General features: G+C 55.2%; 1 protein-coding gene across 2 annotated transcripts in view; it reads left to right on the top strand.

Moving 5' to 3' along the window:
* PLXNA4 (plexin A4) overlaps nt 1-19,324 on the top strand; it is a 346,342-nt gene that overhangs the window by 297,265 nt on the left and 29,753 nt on the right. For both annotated transcript variants that reach the window (XM_069461824.1, XM_069461825.1), the window contains 8 exons: nt 665-758; nt 1,245-1,484; nt 2,123-2,269; nt 2,921-3,155; nt 6,662-6,804; nt 12,927-13,195; nt 15,501-15,567; nt 16,429-16,575. In XM_069461824.1, coding sequence (XP_069317925.1) covers nt 665-758; nt 1,245-1,484; nt 2,123-2,269; nt 2,921-3,155; nt 6,662-6,804; nt 12,927-13,195; nt 15,501-15,567; nt 16,429-16,575 — 1,342 coding nt within the window. The remainder of the gene's footprint in view (nt 1-664; nt 759-1,244; nt 1,485-2,122; nt 2,270-2,920; nt 3,156-6,661; nt 6,805-12,926; nt 13,196-15,500; nt 15,568-16,428; nt 16,576-19,324) is intronic.

Genomic DNA, 19,324 nt, shown 5'->3' with positions numbered 1-19,324 from the left:
GCCCACCCATCCATGCCCGCATCTCGGCCACCCTAAGGATGGACACCGGAGTCCAGGTTTCCTTTGTAAAAGGCTACACAAGACGAACCTCCTGAGCCCTCCCCATCGGCAGTCCCGTGCCAGCCAGGGTGCAGGAGGCCGAGTTTCAGAGCATTTGCTTTAGATCTCAGCTGGACCGAAGCCTCCAGGGTGGAAGTTTGTAGTGCCATTGCCCTGGGGGAGCAGACTGAGCGCCCAGAGGGTGTGGTAGGGATGGTCTGGAGCGAGGCTTACATTAGGTCACAGCCCATGTGAAAAGAGTGCCCAGACTGGTGAGGACCTGGGGTGGGGGTTGCAGAGAAGAAGTTGGCTCAGATCAGGGGGCCTGGGAGAGCCAAGGGGGCTGTGCCGTAGACCAAGCCTCCGCGGGGCGGCCACGCTGCGAACGTACTCGGTGAAGGGCGGCCACGGACATCTGGTCATCGCTGTCTTCCCCTTGGCTGCTGAGACGCTCATCCTTATTATTACGCAGTCAGCTTGTCATCGTGGTCCCCGTGAACATTATTATGCTGCCTGGTTATCATGGTCCTTACTGTCATAGCTCAACTCCGTTACCGTCATCGTCGAGTGCCATTGCTTTTCCTGTGCTTGTGATTCACACGCCTCCTTCTTTCTTCCCGGTCAGTGGCAACACACCCATCGCCGTGTGGGGGACGCACCTGGACCTCATACAGAACCCCCAGATCCGCGCCAAGCACGGAGGGAAGGAGCACATCAACGTGAGTCCCGGGCTGGCGGGGCTCGCTGGGCTGCCACTCCGCGGGCTGCTTCCCCAAAGGGTGGGGGCTTCAAGGACTCTCTGCCCATACTCGGATGACCCACAGCCTCGGACACCCTTTAGCACTGGGACAGTGGGTTGGGGGCAGACACAAGGGCAATTTCACTTCTTGGCGTGCAGGCATGGAGGAGCAAGGACTCTGGGAGTTTCTGGGCTTTCATACCCTTACTCCGTCCTTCCAACTAGTCCCTGCCACATGCATTGTGGGCAAAACCAGAGCTGGGTGCCACCTGGGTGCCACCTGCAGTGCTTATTCCTGAGTGCCCGAGTGTGTGATCTGGCTCCAGAGGAGCTGTGACCAGTCCATAATCCTCCCGCATTGACCCCATGGTATACCAACAGCACCCGGGAGGCCCGGTGTGTGCACTGGGGCGGTGGGTGTGTGGGGATATACTACATAGACCCCCCACTCTGACTTGCCCTGCAGATCTGCGAGGTCCTGAATGCCACTGAGATGACCTGCCAGGCTCCAGCCCTCGCTCTGGGTCCCGACCACCAGTCTGACCTGACCGAGAGGCCTGAGGAGTTTGGCTTCATCCTGGACAATGTCCAGTCCCTGCTCATCCTCAACAAGACCAATTTCACCTACTACCCAAACCCTGTGTTTGAGGCCTTTGGCCCCTCGGGGATCCTGGAGCTCAAGCCCGGCACGCCCATCATCCTAAAGGTGCGGGAGGGCGGTGGGCAGGTGGGGAGGAGGGTGGACGCCACTACACGTCACAGACACAGCCAGGAGTCACAGGCTCCTGCCACATTCCATGGCCAGCATCCCTTGCAGAAGTTTCAGCATAGCCCAGAGTCTGATAAATGTTCTCTCTGCATTTGTGTTGGGGAAAAAACTTGCTTTACAGGCAGTTTCATGAAGGGCAGGCAGCTGCACCCTGGCTATTCAACTCCCAAGCTTTGTTTGTCTTAAGAGTCCAAGAACTGGGAGGTCAGAGGCTCACACTGCTTCCTCCTAGTTGGACTTTCACGAACCACAGCGTAGGGTTTCTTCGGAGCATGGATTGCAAATTATTTTAACTCATATGACAATTTGAATCAACCAATGGTGACTAACTCCAACTCTGTGTTAAGAAAGATTCTGAGGCTGCATTTGGGATAAGCTGAAAAGAGTACTTTGACTATTGATTTCCTGTGGGGAGGAAGGAGCAATGGTGGTATATGCACCATCGGTATTATTGCCAAAGGTGGCCTCCTCGCCTCACCAGCAGGATGGGACCACTGGGTGTGAGGACCTGGCAGTTAGCTGGCAGCGGTGGTCCTGACTCTGGGCTGGGAACTGGGGCTTTCCTGTCCATGCAGGGCAAGAACCTGATCCCACCCGTGGCCGGGGGCAACGTGAAGCTGAACTACACCGTGCTGGTCGGGGAGAAGCCATGCACTGTGACCGTGTCTGATGTGCAGCTGCTCTGCGAGTCCCCAAACCTCATCGGCAAGCACAAAGTGATGGTGAGGCTGGCGGGACCCACCCCCGGATGGAGTGGGCACCATGGGTGGGATGTGAGGGGTCCAGCTCCATCCCGGGCCACCGGGGCTTTCCAGGAGGGGATTCTAGCCCACCGTGAACTTTCCTTGTACCTACCTCACATCCCAAGTTCCTTCCTCCTGTCCCACTTTCGAGCCTCTCTCTTCCGTACTGTCATCCTTTCCCTACTGGCTGGAGCAACGGTAAGGGAGTGCGGAGCAGCACTCAGTGCTGTGCTAGGTCACCTGCTGTAGGAGAGGGAGCTTTCAAGGGCAAGGCTGTGTTGGCCCGGGGAGGTGCACAATACCATGTTCTGTGCCTCAGTTGTCCACCCGTCCAGTCGGGGTGAAGCTTACAGGAGCCCATCACTGGCGCCAGGGCACATTGTGCTGAGGTCCCAGCTGAGGGCTCTTTCCTTATGAAGACGACAATGCTGAATAAGAGGACCTACGGGTTTTCAGCTGGGGGTGGCCTCACCCGCCCCTTCCCCCAGCCCCCACGTGCCCTACCGTAGGTGGCAGTGACGAGACTCCTCCCGGGCAGTGGTTTCCCTCATCCCGCCCTGGGTGACCTGGGACTCTTCGCCAGGCTGCTCTGCCCTCACACCCAGCTCCCCTCGCCCGGTGTGCCTGCAGGCCCGTGTTGGCGGCATGGAGTACTCCCCAGGCATGGTGTATATCGCCCCGGACAGCCCGCTCAGCCTGCCCGCCATCGTCAGCATCGCGGTGGCCGGTGGCCTCCTCATCATCTTCATCGTGGCCGTGCTCATCGCCTACAAACGCAAGTCCCGTGAGAGCGACCTCACGCTGAAGCGGCTGCAGATGCAGATGGACAACCTGGAGTCCCGCGTAGCCCTGGAGTGCAAGGAAGGTACTGAGTGACCAGGTGGCCGCGGCCCATGCCGGAGGCTGTGTGTGGGTGTGTGTGTGTGTGCATGTGTGCATGTGTGTATACGCATATGTGTGTGCGTCTCACATACAAGCAAGCAGGCGGGCAGCAGGCAGCAGTGCTGAAGGCCGTGTGTCCTACCTGCAGAGCCCTGAGCCTGGGTCCAGAGCAAACCCACGCCCAGCAGGCCCCACCCTGGCAGCACCAGGTGAGCTGAGGCCTCTCTGCCCTCTCCTTCCAGGTGTCAGGTTGGGATCATCTCAAACCCCCCTAGAGCGGCCTCCAGACCTGGAATCCTGGCTGGGTGGGCTTTACACTACCCTAGGAGATGCCTGGGGGTGTCCTGATGTGACCCATTCCAGCAATCTCCAGCTCTCTTCCGTGAGCAGGAAAGTAAGCTGTAGGGCTGATCTGTGATTTAGAAGGAAGAGTGTTTCACAGATTGTATGTAAAAAAAAATTACAAACACCACCATAAAGTGAAATCAGCTGCACTAAATCCAAGAAGGAAATTCAGGCATCAGACTCTTGTAACCCCCAGGATATCATTTTGTGAGCCACCCCGGGGGGATCAGAGCCGGTTCTTTGCCGTAGATTTATACGTGGCGCAAACGCGCCCTGTACCTGGGGCTCTCACATCACGCCGCGTCCCACCAGGGCGGCCACGGCTCTTTTTGATGAGGAAGTGGATCCATTCCGTCCCCTCTCCACATCCTTCAGCTGTCAACACAGCATCCGCCTTGTGGGACTGTTAATTACTGCCTTTTATTATATTTACGCTGCTTAATTTTTTTCTCCGCAATGTACTCTTTCCTCTAATTAGGTGTAGTGATTAGAATCTCTTTTATGTGTGGCGGGCACGAGGCTTTGAATGTTGGAAGAGCTTGGTGACTTCAAGGAAAGCTGCAGACCGATAAAAAGCCAACCCCCTCCTTCTCCTCCCCACAGGCTGAGCACCCCGCCTGGAAGGGGACAGCCGCGGGGAGTGTGAACGTCCCCAGAAAGGGAGGACTCAGCAGTCAGACAGGCGTCCAGCCCCCGAGTGTCAGTGGAGGCCCCAAGAGGGAGCCTTGGCTGGGGGAGGGCTGGCTGCAGGGTGGGAAGGGGGTCCTACAGCAAAGGACTGTGGATCAGCCATGGCGGCACTTCCCAGGGTTCCCAGAGCTGGCTGCTGGACCTTTGCAGGGCGGCGCTGGCACAGCAAAGGTGTCTTCCTGGGGACTTTACAGTCGGCCAGGATGTCACGCACTCACAAACCCATGAGGCGCCCAGCCTGGCCCTTGCAGGCCCGAACTTCTGATATATAAACACACAAGTGTGTGTGTACACACTCCCACCCCACACATGCCCACACACTCGTAGACATGCTCACACGCTCACACACTCATGCAGCCACACAAACTCATACACATCGATGTACACACTCAGGCACTCGTGTACTCACACACTGACATACTCATGCACTCACACTCATACACACTGACATATACACACACGCCCATGTGCTCACATGCATACACACTGACACACACACCCCCACACACTCATACACACTGACATACACACTCACGCACCCACACACATTCATACACACCAATATACACGCTCATGAACTGATGTACTCACACTCATACACTGACATACGCACTCATGCACTCACACTCACACACCGACGTACACACTCATGCACTCACACTAACACATTCACACACACTCACTGACAGACTCACACTCAGGAGCACTTGTGCAGCACACTCATGCCCGTGCACACATTCCCACACACTCCTATAAGCATACACACACGTGTTCCTCACTTGGGACATACGCCAGTGTTTGTTGGGACTTTGGTGGCAGCACATGCTGAAAGGCCTGTTACACCCCTTTTACACACACACATACACACATCAGTGCAGGTTCCACTTGGATGCCTTTGGGGTATCTGCTGTCAGGGCCACCCTACATGGCAAGAACCCCTCTGTCCGTGTGACCAGAGCAGAGGGGGAGGGGTGCAGGGAAAGAGGAGCAACAAGAGCATCTCCGGTGGCCTTTCCAGGTGTCTGGCTGGTGTCCCCTTTGTCCTTGCAAAGGAGCAGCCTTGGTATTCTCCTGGCACCGACAGCCAAACCCGTGGGCCTCAAGTCTGCTGTGCAGGCTGGAGCTGCGCCAAATGCTGCGGGAAGGGCGGGTGGGGCTCCTGTCTCGGTTCCTGGGGTGGCAGTGTTGTTTATGTGACCACCACAGCCCACTGCTCGCTTCTGGGGGCTCCAGACCCATGTTGGGCTTGTGAACCCCATCTGAGCTCACTCACAAAGTATTTTCCCCTATTCTTGAGTTCATATAAATAGAAATATTGGGGAGCAGGGGATGGGTAAATTCACACCTAACGGGTGTCTGTCGTTCGTGCTGTCTGGGGATGGGCTCGCTTGTAGCTCTGACTCGAGCGATGCAAAGGCAATTTATGTGACCAAAGTGTTTGTACCCCCATAATATTCTGAAATTTAAAAAATAAAAAAATAGAAATATTGGTTAGTCAATGTCCACTGGCTGTTCTTCTTTGCTGATATGTGTTACTCCATCCCAGCTGTGCATGTGCACATGTGCATGTGTGTGCATGTGCATGTGTGTGCATGTCTGTGTGTGTGCATGCACCAAGGAGAAGGGCAGAGCCAGGAAGGCTGGTGTCTCACCTTTGAGGACCTGCTGTGGTGGAGGGTGGCCCTAGAGGAGGACGTGCCCAGGTTGGAATGTGATGACCACTGCGGGGCTGCGTAGCGTGGACTTTCCCAGCTGGGGCTCTGTGACTCTGTCCATCTGGAGGCCTGAGCTGCCTCCACCCACAGCAGTGCCCACATGCTGATCATAATTCACCATCAAGTAGCATCACTTTGAGGAAGGAAGGACAAAGATATCTCCTGTGTATTCATACAGAAGGAATATATTATCGTGGCCGAGCCTCTGTTCCAGCCCCATTTGGAGGTTCAGTGGCTCCAATGAGCTTCGTGGTCCAGAACTGGGCCTTCAGACATTTTTCTTTTATCAGAAGAAATTGTTCTGAAATCCTCAAGGAAACCTCCTATAAAACACAGCATCAGAAACAGATCCTTCACCACTGGAACCTCTCCCTTCTCTCACCCATCCCTCTGCATGCCTCCCCCCCCAGCACATTTTGCAAACCGGAGCCCTTCATCTTTGGATGGGTGGTCCCTCCTGGCCCCAGCAATAGCATGGATCTGTGGACAGCCTCCCTAGCCCCCACACTTTGGAAGGGATTTGTCCCCAAGACAAGTGTCCTTGCACTGTCTTTCTCCCACGCTAATGCCATTCATCCCAGCTACTTAAACACCCCCTCCCCCGTTGTTCCCACACATCTGTGGTCCACTGCGCAGGTCTCCTAGGGGCCTGAGTGAGGGTTCAGCACACTCGGAGATGGGGGCAGCTCTTGGGCCCACCCCACCCAGCCGCCGTCTCACAGGCTTCTCTTCCTGCCAGCCTTTGCCGAGCTGCAGACAGACATCCACGAGTTGACCAGTGACCTGGATGGAGCTGGGATTCCCTTCCTGGACTACAGGACTTACACCATGCGGGTGCTGTTCCCAGGAATCGAAGACCACCCTGTCCTCCGGGACCTCGAGGTGAGAAGCGGTACCCCATCCTGGCGTTAGAGCAGGGAGCGTGTTGGCGATCTTCAAGTCCATCCTCATCCAGAGGTGAGAAAGCTGAAGCCAGGCAGGGACACAACTTGCCCAAGGTCCCTCAGCTTGTTGGCACCAGCCTGTCCCCCAGATGGAGATGGGGCCAAGCCCCCTCAGAACAGAGGTGTGAGGAGGGCTTCAGGCCGTAGGGGGTCATGGAGCCCTTTGAAAATTAGATGGACATTGAAGAACTTCTCCCCAGTAAAACTACATATATGCAGAAAAAAAAAATATGGCAGCTAAACTGAGAAAGTTCATGGACCATTGTTTAAGAAGCCAGGCTATGGGGGATTTTATTCACACAGTTGGTGCTCAACATATAAGGGATTTTACCACTTGGTGCTTAGTTGGAAAAGATAAATGTTGTATTTGGAAAGGAGGGGGAAATGTGAATGATAAAATCTTACCGTCTCTTCTACCAGCAGGGACCTCATCTCCTAAACATTTTATCCCACTTCCTGTCCACATGGTATCTGGCTTATGTACATATTTACATTACTCTTTATTCCAAAGGGGCTTTGGAATGGCTTGCAGAGATAAATACCAGAGAAAAGAGAAATATATAAATGAGGGAACCAGGACAAAATAGTAATCGTAAGGAATAATCACTGTTAGTTGACTGTTGCTAATATCCTGGCACAGGTTAAGCACTTTGCACGCACTTAACCTCCCAGGAACCCTGTGGAGTAGGAAGCCCATTTTATAGGTGACAAGACCAAGGGGATGACTGAGTTCAGTGGTTGCCTGGGGCCACAGAGCTGGTAGGGGGCGGAGTGAGGGTTTGAGCCCAGGCAGTTAGACTTGAGCCCTCAGTCCCAATGACAACCTGTGCGCTCGACTTCCAGGTGCCATGTCCATGGCCTTATGGCTCTGGGTACTTATCAGGATGGATCCAAAGTCTATAGCCAAGGCAACAACAGAAATAAGATCGATTCCAAGATTTACATTGTCCATAAAATAAAAATAGACCCATCCCTCAGGAGGTGCATGGTTTTTCAGGTACTGACACCTGAGGGTCTGTCTGCGTGGGCTTTCCAAAGGGGATGCAGCAGACTGTCACCTCTGCAGCAAACCCAGCAAGTCCTCAGTGACATTCACAGCACACACATTTCTCCAAACTAGCTTGTTGAATGAAGTGTGTTTGTGTGTGCATGTCCGTAGCGAGGGCAGGGGCGTTTCTGTCTGGGGGAGGCTCCCCTTGGCCGATAGACACCAAGAGACACTTTCTGAGACTGGAGACAGTGGTCTCTGTGTCCTCACTGATAATTCATCTTCTCTGTCTGCCTACATACATGTGTATGTGTGTGCATGTGTGGATGCGTGTACCCATGCACAGAGCGCTATGTGTGTCATGATACTTTTCTCTACCCGTTTCCTGGGTCATGCTCCCTGACTCTGTCCCTCCCCCATTCCCACTCACGTTTCTCTCTTTTTCTCTCTCCTCCAGCCTCACCTTTTGTTTGCTTCAGAATGCCAGGGTTCTTAGGGCGCTGGACAGTATGCAAGTTCCTGGTTAAAGGGAGACACGGGAGTGATGCAAAGATAGGACATGTATGAATGTGTGAGAGTGTGTGTGTGTGTGTGTGAGAGAGAGAGAGAGAGAGAGATCTGGTGTGTAGACTGTGCCCATACCTTATTTATCTTTGCAATCCTAACTTCCAGCAGAGTGGGGTGCTTGGCACAGGGCAGGCGTGCGGGAACTGGTGAATGACTGAATAAATGAATATCTGTGTGTCTGTCCAAATCAGGGTGGAAAGGGCCGTCCTGCGGGGAAATTATGTTTGAACATCCCGTGTCTCCTGTGCACAGGGTGGAGAACAATCTAAATAAGAATCCAACCAGGTTGAGTATATAAAGTCATTCTCCTTTCTTCACTAGCTCAAAATTCCAAGTCTAAGTAAGTTTCTTTTAGGGATATAACTTTTTAATCATATTTTCTAAGAACTTTTACCACCCACTTTAGCATGGGGCTATGTGAGATCCAGCTCCTCTGTGAAATCCAGGGATCACTTGTGCGTCACTGTTTTCTTATTCATTTACTTCCAGTCCCTTCTTGCCCCAGAATCGTTTCTCCCTCTTGGTGCTTGGGGCTCTGAGTACAGGAACAAGCTGTTGATGAACCTAAAGCAGTGTTTCCCGACCCTTTCAGCCACTGAGATGCCTGCCCGCTGTTTGGGAGTGGGAAGAAGGAGGTGTCCTCTTGCTCCAGGCTGTCCTGGAGGGCAGGCCACCAGGTCCCCTCATCCGGGGCCCTCTGGGTACAGTCCAGGCATTCAGGGAAGGGGCTTCCCAGGCACTAGTCATGCCCCAAGCCTTTAAAACCGCAGAGCAGTCAATCACCCACTCCCAATTTCAACCTATCATTGGCTCCTAAACTCTAACCTATTGGGTTACAATTAAAATTTACTATCCAGTTTTATACTCGCAGACTTCAACTCAATTAGAGAACCGTCTGGTGTATAAAGAAAGTCTTGTTTCAGAGTGGCATTTACTTTGGGGGAGGGTGGCAGGCTACAGAGGGGAATTGTTCTGGGTACTCCTCACCAAGACACTTTACTTCCATCTCCTCCCTTCATAAAACGGGGAGAAAAGTCCTGCCATCTGTACCCCAAAACACCGTGCGGATGCATGAGCTATCTGGGAAACTCTGGACGAAGGGATGTGTGAAAGGCAGTCCACAGCGCTGGGAAGGCAGGTAATAAACCGGCTGTGTAAGTGAGCACGGTGCGTGCCGAGCATTCTGCATACATTATCTTATTTAATGTCCATAAAACATTACGGCGCAGGCACTCATAGCCTCACTCTGCAGATGAGGCGGTGGAGCCCAGAGGTGGTTGAGTTTCCCTGCACACGAGTCACTGTGGTCTCTCTGGTTCCAAAACCCATGCTGCCGAACAGGATGCTATTTCATTTTAGATGGCTTTGCTAGAACCTTCCTTTGCTGGGCCCCAGATTTGCTGCCCAGGAGGCATGTGCATTTTGCACACAGAGAAAGTACAGCTGCAGCAAGAAGTCCGGAGTGCATCCTTACACCAAGCTGCCATCTGGCTGGTCCATGTCCCCTTCCACCTCTCCAAATGCCATAGTGCCACACCCGCATGTGGCTCTCTCCCTTCGACAGCCAGCCTGAGTGGGTGGGAAGCCCTGCAGGGAAGGCCGCAGGAAGCCGTCAGAGTCGGCTTTCAGACTGCTCCCATGCCCAGGGGTACGGCTGGACATGGTGAGGGACGGAGAGGATGGAGGGGCCCTTAGGAGCCAAACAAACTTAGGTCTGGAAATCCAGCACTGCCTGTCACCAGCTGCATGGCCTTGGGACAACATCAATAGCTTCTCTGAAAGATTGTTACAAGATCATAACCCACTCTTGCAAGGTCATTACCAGACTTACTTGAGACAATGCATGTAATGTGCCCAGCACTATGCATTGCATGTGGTGGGTGCCCAAGAAATGGCATTATCTGTGATTATTAGGACAAGTCACAGAGACGCTGTTTGAGTGGTTTGAAGCACAGAGTGTGGCATGTGTGCACACAGTTGGGAGACAGACAGATGCACAGATTGAGGCCTGAGATGATGGCAGGCCTGAGATAATGGCCTGCCCTTCCCTCTTCAGCCCCCAGTGCAGTGGGGGACTGGGGGAGCCAGGCATGAGGCCAGCAGAGGATGGGCCCTCTGCGGGGAGTGAGGGCTTCACCAGGAGGGGTCGTGCTGAGAGCTCCATGAGCCTGCTTAGCTCTCTCTCCTAGAGCTGCGTAGAGTCCCAGCTCCAAGTCCCAGCAGCACAGCAAGAGAAACGAAAATGGACCTGCTCTGGCGATGCGCGTGTTTGCTACATCTCCCAGCCCCGTGGCAGCTGCCGAGGGTGGGCAGCTCGGGGAGTGCAGTGAGAGCTCCTCTCTGCAGAGCAAAGGACCGGCCCCAGGGTTCCCACTACGGAGGGGGTCGGGGGACCTGGGAGCTGGCCTCCTGGTCGACCTTCTGAGGGCAGGGCCTGGGTCTGCCTGATCCCTGCCCCCTGCCAGCACCTCGCCCCGAGCGAGCCTAGAACACAGGGTGCTCAGTAATGAGTGACACGAATGTTCTGCCACCTTCTGTGACTTTGGGCAAACAAGGCTTTCTCAGGCCGCCTCCGTCTTTCCCAGTTTAAAACCTCCAGAGCAGAGCAGGATAAAATAGCTGCTGTTTTGGAACTCAGCTGTGCCTCCGGCTTTTCATACATTTTCTTCTCCTTCGTCCGCATGACCCCAGGGGATGGTAGAACGAGGTGCCGAGGTGCCGACTTCCCAGGTTCATGGCCGGGCGTGGCCCTTCTCTGTCTTGGGACTTTGGGACAGCTCCTTAGCCTCACGGGGTCCCTAGAGTAATCATGGGACCTACCTTCCCAGTGCTGGGTATGTGAAATGGGTCAGTATTCCCAGAGCACACAGGACAGCCCTCTGCATGGGGTAAGGTCTACACACACGTTAGTTAGCTGAACCCGAGTCCACCAAGGCCCTGCCACTCGTACGTGACTGTGACAGAATTAAACTCAAGTTTAACTGGCTCTGAAACCACGTCTGTCACTGCTACACACGTGGTACTCCTGCTGAAAGCCCCGAAGTGTCTACCCCACTGGGACCCAGTCCTTGACATGTGGCTCCGAGGGCACCTCTATGGCTGTCTCCCTCCTTCTGTGAGTCTCCCCCGGCACCCACCCCAGGAGACGCTCCCTGCTGTGTTCGCAGGGGGCTCTCCTTCGAGGGCAGAGCCTGTCGTTGACTTTTTAAGTAGACTTTGTGTTTTAGCAGAAGTGTTCATGCAGAAAGATGTGCACATGGCCAGTGCTCAGCCGGTGAATTTTCCCCCAGGGTGACACACCCATCAAGCCAGTGTCCAGACCAGGAAGCAGGGGATCACCAGCCTTCCAGGAGTCCCTTATTCCCCTTCGGTCCCCGGACTAGCTATGCTCCTACCACCATTGATTTTACCTGTTTTTAAAATCTTTATTTAAATGGTGTTAAAGAGTATGCTCTCTTTAGAGTCTAACTCTTTTCATTCCCTGTGTTTGCAAGATCCATCCCTGTTATTGCGAGTAGCAATGGGCCACTCACTGTCATTGCTGTGTAATGTTCCATCGGGTAGACTATGCCACAGCTCCTCCATCCCTTCTCTTGTTGCTGGACACCTGGGCAGTGACGGTTTGAGGCTGTGACCAACAGCACTGCTACGTATGTCCTTGCAGATCTCAGAGACGTATCCTCACATCCAGCTCCATTGTGGACTCGTGTTTGCTGGGTGGCTGGTACACCCTTGCAGGGCTCTCCCAGGGAACAGACGATGCAGAAAGGAAGATAAGATTGTCTTCCTTCCCTTCCTCTGGATACAGCAGAGTCTCAGCAAGAGTCCCTACGAAAACATCAGTGCTAGAGTTAGGGAGCTCATTAGAGACCGTTGGGCTTCATCTTCCCCCATTTTAGGTGGATAAACTTGGCCCCCCGAGAAGTAAAGTGACTTACCCCATGTTACACAGCATGGTGGTATCAGAATCCACCTGGAAGCCAGAAGTCCTGACTCTGAGGCCACTAGTCTGCCAAAAAGACGCAGGGGGTGGGGGGCGGGGCATTCAGTTAGTTGGAGGCTCAGGCCTGTTGATGCCTTGGCCAGGGTGGAAACCACAGCAGCCCCGACCGCCGGGAGCTCCCCACAGGGGCTGTGAGGGTGTTCTGCCATGGCATAGGGCCTGTCATCAACTCTGCATCACCATCAGGGAAGAGCTCAAGCCCTGGAGTCTGGCAGAAGGGAGCCCAATCCAGTGTCGCCGTCTACTGACTAGGGGAAGTTCTTTCTATGCCTCGGCCAGCTCATCTCTAAGCCGGAGGCCCTGTCCCAGCCCCTGGGCTGTGATGAGCTTCAGTAGATACGGCTGGTGCTGAGGACTCAGTAGCACTGGCCAGGTGGGCTCTGGCTTGAGGAGCAGGTGCTATGTGGCATGGGAGGGTCCAGGGTGCAGGCACAGGCCACCCCTCGGGCAGTCGCCGGAGCCCCCGGCAGATGGCATCAGGACCCCCTGGGTCTCCCCACAGGTCCCAGGCTACCGGCAGGAGCGCGTGGAGAAGGGCCTGAAGCTCTTCGCCCAGCTCATCAACAACAAGGTGTTCCTGCTGTCCTTTATCCGCACGCTCGAGTCCCAGCGCAGCTTCTCCATGCGCGACCGTGGCAACGTGGCCTCGCTCATCATGACGGTGCTGCAGAGCAAGCTCGAGTACGCCACCGACGTGCTGAAGCAGCTGCTGGCCGACCTCATCGACAAGAACCTGGAGAGCAAGAACCACCCCAAGCTGCTGCTCAGGAGGTGAGGGTGTGGCCACGGGTGCCAGGTGCTCCCTGCCCGGCCTGGCCTGTGCCGGCTCACCAGCCTTCTGGGGAGACCAGGGCTGAGCCCCCAGGAGAGCAGCCATGTTCCCTAAGGTCTGGGCTGCAGCACAGGCCCTCTTAGAAGAGCCTGCCCGTTGTCCCCAGGAGGCAATGGTGCCACTGCCACCCTCTATTGGTTCATCCTACTGTTCTCTGACCCATATCTGCTCTTCATTGTTCCCTCTCTGCCCTTCCACTCCCTTCCTACTGCAGTTCTCTCAGGGAATCTTTGGAGGTGATTCAGACCACCCCCCAGCCTTATCTAAACCAGAACTAGGATTAGGAGAGAGACCCCCTGGCCTCGTGCCGCCTGGGGAGCCTGGCAGAAATGCAGAATCTCAGGTCCCAGCCAGACCCACCAAATCCGAATCTGCATTTTAACGAGGAGCCCAGGTGACTTGAATACGTATTACTGTTTGAGAAGCACTGAGTGAGAACCGTTTAGGTACGACTTACCCAGTACGGCCAGCTCGACCCTGCTGGAGGCCTCCAGCTCGACACTGTTGAAATGTAAAAGGTCACATGAACACATAACCATAGCCTATGGCTGTGGCCTTACAGGAAATAGAGACGCTCTCACTCTACCGTGCTCCAATTTGAGCTTTCCATGTACTCAAAGGCCATTCTCTTCTAGGCTGTTATCCCAATGTCTTTAACCTTGGCAAACTCCCAAGTTCAGTCATTATAGCTAGTCCCCGGCCCAGACCACCCGTGTGCTGTGCGCCTCTGTCTGCCTGTCCCCCTGACTTCCACCCTTGGTTCTGGGTCTCAGGCAGGGCCTCAGTGGCTCCCTCTTGGTCCAGGGGATAGCTTTGGCTTTCAGAAGCATTTCCTCCGGGCTTTTCCCTGGTGCAGTGGGCATCCGCCTGCACAGCTGCAAAGGCTGCTACAAGTAGGAGCCGTCAGACAGCTTTGCAAACAGCAAGGTAGATCGTTTTGATTTTTGTTTTATTTTCACCACGCAGCCACCTGCCAGCATAATTCTAGGGTTGCCGCTGCCTGCCAGAGTTCCCACCGACAACTTCCCTGCATGGTCTAGCTCTGCCTCTGTGTCCCCTCCTCTCGCTGTCTGTCCCTGCCCTCCCCCATGCTCTTGCTTCCTTTGCTTTTCCTTGTCTTCCCTGGCTGCCCCCTCCTCCCAACATTCCTCCCCCTTCTCTCTTCCCAGTTTCACTTTGCACTGGCAGCTGCCCAACTGCCTTGGGGTTGTAGTTATTAGTATTTTCTGGCAACTGCAGTCTTTAACTCTTTCCACACATACCTGGATGGGCTAGTTCCTCTCTGGAGCTAGCCGCATGCTTAGTGCAAGTTTGAATATAATTCATTTTCTCTAAATGGATGCATGAGAAGTGTCCTTGGGCCACCGACACTGCTGCTGTATCTTCACGTCCCAAGTGAAAGAATAGGCGGGCTTGGGTTGTAGCATGAAAGATGCAAGTTAGACTGAAGAAGGACTTTCCTGTCATTGCAAATGAAACACTAGAAGGGGTCCTAGGGGAAGTTCCAAAGTATGTGGAAGCCTTTGCAATAGGACAATTTTAGCATCTCTTGGAGCGAGCTAGGAATATTGCTCCATGCCGCTGCCAGTGTTGGGGGTCTGTAGGTTGTGGGCTCGGTCTGACCTTCTGGCCCTTTGACTATGACTCTCTTCTCCTGCCACCTTTCTTCCTAACCCCTGCCAAATTGGTATCTCCCCAGGGCTTTTTTTTTTTTTTTTGGTCTTTCTTTTCCCACCCAAAGGAACACATCTAGCCTATAAAGTTCTCTAAGGCTGTGCTACCCAATAGGATAGCTACAAACCACATATGACTATTTAAGTCTAAATTAATTAAAAATAAATAAAATGAAAAACTTCAGTTCCTCAGACATACTAGTCACATCTCAGGTGCTCAGTAGCCACGTGTGGCTGGTCGCTACCGCACTGGAAGCACAGAGAACATTCTCATCACCGCAGAACGTGCTGTTGGACAGCAGGGCTCTAAAGCACGCCCACAAAAACCCGCCCACGAGCCTCATGCCCAAAATGTCATCCTCCAGCTTCGTACGAAAAGCTTGTCTCATCATTACAGGGTGTCTGGGAGTCCCTGAAACTCTTGTATTCATTAGGATCTCAAGATTTGGCCTAAAAGCCCTGAGCAGCGAGGCCAATGTGCACTTCCTCCCTGCCCCCCCCAGCCCATGGCTCTGACCCGCTGCTTCTTTCTTTGTCTTGTCCTGCCGGTGCCCGTGGTGACTGGCGGCAGGACCGAGTCGGTGGCTGAGAAGATGCTGACCAATTGGTTCACTTTCCTCCTCTACAAGTTCCTCAAGGTAGGACTGGATGTGAGCATGTGTCTGCCTCTGCCTCGGGTACCCCACCCTCCTGGGCATGAACTTCTTCCTCCCCAGCCTGGATCGGGGTCCCTACACGCCCCCTAAGTCCTCCTTCACCCCCTAGTCCACCTCACCTGGCTCTTGTAACCCCACAAGAAGTGGCGTTCACCCTCACCATGGACTGTCTCAGGACCCAGAACCCCAGGGTCAGTCCCAGCTTCAGAGACGAAGTCCCCTCGAGGCCAGTTTCCTCCCAGGAGGGGAGAGATGAGTCTCTGAGTGGCTGTGTGGTCCCTACAGCTAAATTCCCGTTTGGGGCTAAAAACAATTCGCCTGTTATTTCCTTGCTTTCTCCCTTCCCCTCCCAGCCCCAGACTGACTGAGGCTGACAAGGGTCTCAGGCAGGTGCAGAGCCGCATGTTGCAGCAGATAAGCCACCCAGGTGCCTGGGAGGGGGAGGAGCGGCCCGGCTCCCACTTATTAACTTGGTTGCTAAGGAGTTCACACCACAGGGGACCCACCTCTGCCTTGGGATGGGCCCCTGAGAGCAGGGTGGGGCAGGGTGGGGTGGGCGACAAGCAGAGAACGGGACAGGAGATGGAGAGAGGGAAGAGAAAGCTCTGGAAGGGTGGCAGGAAAGGGCTGAATGGGGGAAGATTCTGTGGTCCAAAGAGGCAGGAGGAACCTGAAAGGCAAAGAGGTGGAGACGAGGGGATTAAAGAGCTGAGTGAGAGCAGGTGGAGCGGGAGGGAGGACGGCAGGGGGAGGAAGCAGCCCTTTGGAGAGGCAGGGGCTGGGCGGTGGGCTCTGCACACCAGCGGTCCAGGAGCTCTGCCCAGCGTGGTTCTTCTCGTCCAGGAATGCGCTGGGGAGCCCCTCTTCTCCCTGTTCTGTGCCATCAAGCAGCAGATGGAGAAAGGCCCCATAGATGCCATCACGGGCGAGGCCCGCTACTCCCTGAGTGAGGACAAGCTCATCCGCCAGCAGATCGACTACAAAACCCTGGTAAGGAACCTCGCTGCTTCCCCCGCGGCTCTGGCAGGCAGGCTTGGTCGTGGGCAGCCTGACCAGCAGAGGGGACACCTTTCCAGGTGTGTCTGCTGCCTGGGCCCAGCCAGGTGTTCCCCCGTGCCTGGCACCCCAGACTTCCTCTGTTCCCCTGCACCAGGACATCTGGGTTTGGGGACCAGTGGCCCAGATGCGTCTGAGCAACATTGGTGTTGTTGCAGAAAACAGCGGTTGTGGGGGTGCAGCCTTTGCCAGCAGTGGGCTAGCTGACCCAGGTGAACGCCTCCTCTGTTCCCGCAGCCTGGAGAATTAACACCTTACAGAACAGCTCCATGCGCCGGGGTGGGGGCAGGATGGAAAGGAAACTGGAATGAGTTCCTGGTGGTTCTGAAGCCCACTTGTGCCCTCCAGTCTAAGTTCAAATACGACTGTGACCCAAGCTGTATAAGGCGAGGCCAGGCGGTTGGCCAGGGAACTTGGGGATCCCCTCGGTCAAGGTCCTGTTGGAAACGGCTGCCCCAGGAGGCAGCACAGCTTGGCATTTTAGAGCACGGAGCCCTGACGCTGCCTCTGACCAGCTGGGTGAATCGGCTCAGGCTCCTAATCTCTGAGTTTGGGTTTCCTGACCTGAAAGAAAAATGGAGATAATGACAGAACCTACTAAAACGGGGATCATAGTCGCTGTCCAGAGTGAGGCTGTCCTGAGGATGGAACGGGACGAGGCGCACAGGAGCGAGCCCGCGTAAGCTCACACTGGCGCTTGCCCGCCTCTTCCTGCCGTGACCGTGGGACCTCTGGCTGCTGCTGTCTCTAAGCCCAGGAGCTCACCCTCAGGCTTTTTAGGAGAGTGTTGTGATCTTCCACCAGGCATTTTTCTACAAGAAAGGGGAGAGGAAGTGGAAGGAGAAAGAAAGAAAAGAAAAGAAAAGCTGATGTTGGGGGTGATATGCAGGTGGCCAGGGACACAGACAGCAAGGGAATGGAGAGGACACGGGAGAGATGGAAGGTACAGTGCCATGGTCAGGAGACGAAGCCACAGCAGGCCGGGGCATGGGGGGCTGGGAGGGAGTGTGACACCCAGACAGCCCCTCCAGGGGGGCACATCCCAGCCCCCGCGGCCAGCTGGGAAGGCCTCCTGTCCCCTGAACAAAGCCATCCCTGCAGGCCGGGAAGGCACCAGTGATCCACCTGCCCCACTCTCATTTTCCAAGAGTCCTGGGAATCCCGGGAGACGTCTGAATGGATTTGCCGGGATTGGCTGAGGGTCCAGGGGAGCTCTGTGACGAGGCCCTGCTTCTTGGCACGTAACTTCGGCTCTGGAGAAGAGTTAGAGGCTCTGATTAAAACGAAGAAGGGGGAAGAAACTTCTTCCCGAAATAGAGACCTGGATGGATTTCTTAATGAGACGAACCACCGTTTCCACGTCTCCTGCCCACCTCTCCCCAGCTCCCTTTCTTTCCTGCCTCCCCAGCGGCTTCCCAATATCGAGTCCAGCACAATGAGTTGTGACAGCGCTCTGTGCCCAGATTGCAGCATTCTCTGTCCCAGAGACCAAAGTGCCGTTAGTGCACCAAACTGGTTTAGGTGAGGAAGCTGCAGTGGCTCAGGGCCAACCACCCACCGAAGCCGGGACACCTGGGATGCAGGAGCCAGCCGTGGGGAAAGGGCCAGAAGCCGCCCTGCCGCCGCTTCGCCTGGAGAAGAAATGGCTGCAGAGGACTTGGCAGCCATCTTTGGGCCTGGGGAGGACAGTCTCACACAGGCGGGGAGCAGCCCCCTGGGAGGGAGGAGGGCAGGCGAGAAAGGGAGCTGGGCAGCAGCAGATAGGCTGGCACAGACCCCGGGTGAGCCGGCCACGTACAGGGACAGGCAGTGGTGGGATTTGCAGTGGCTGGAGGAGCCCAGAGCACGCTGGTCAGCTGAGAGAGATCTTGTCCTGAGCAGGAGGGACAACCACAGGGAGGCTCTGAGAGGCTCAGGGGGAAGGCGAAGGCCCCCCTTGCCAGTCAGAAACTGCCAAGGAGCATGGGGGAAGGGGGCTTCCGGGTGGAGCTGTGGCTTGGCCAGTGGCCTGGAAGCCCTGTCCTTGTGTGGGCCACTGCTTCCTCTCTAGAAGGCCTGAAGCATGCCATGGAGGTGTTCTCATGAGGCCACCCTGAACCCCTGGGGCAACTACAAGTGCCAGGAGATTGCATTCAAATGGCAGCCTCTGCCTCCTGCTCCCTCGGAGGAAGAGGCCCAGCATGAGCTGCGTTGCTTTCTGGGGGAGGCTGAGCTGTCGCACCACGGCCCAGAGGACAGGACAGCAGGGGCGGCCAGAGCAGCTGAGGGACAGGCTGTGCTTGGCTGCTGAGTGCAGGGAGGGCCGGGGGCTCTCAGAAGGAGGCAGCGCCGGGAGAAGGGACACATGGCACACGTGGTCCAGAGGGCCTTGCACCATCATGTGCAGTTTAGGGCATTTTGAGGGTGAGCGTTTGGTTTTATAGATCCAGGGCATTTTTTTCTTCTCCTTCTTAATGGAATAAGCATGTTCCCATTTGAGCTCTAGCAGTCTAGCTGCTAATGAAACGCAGGCGCCCAGGGGCTAGGCTCTGATTGGCACCACATGGAGCCGGAGGGGGGCGGCTGGGAGGGAGGCTGGTGTCTGGCTCTGCAAACCAGACGGGGCCATCGGGAAGTGGCCATGGGGGCGAGGGAGGAGTGAAAGTTCGAGAAGGAGGGAGACACACGGAGGGCTGGGGGAGAG

Source organism: Eulemur rufifrons, chromosome 29, assembly GCF_041146395.1.
Source record: "Eulemur rufifrons isolate Redbay chromosome 29, OSU_ERuf_1, whole genome shotgun sequence".
Taxonomy (NCBI): Eukaryota; Metazoa; Chordata; class Mammalia; order Primates; family Lemuridae; genus Eulemur; species Eulemur rufifrons.
Note: the sequence above shows the minus strand (reverse complement) of the source record. Positions and strands in the feature narration are given on the sequence as shown.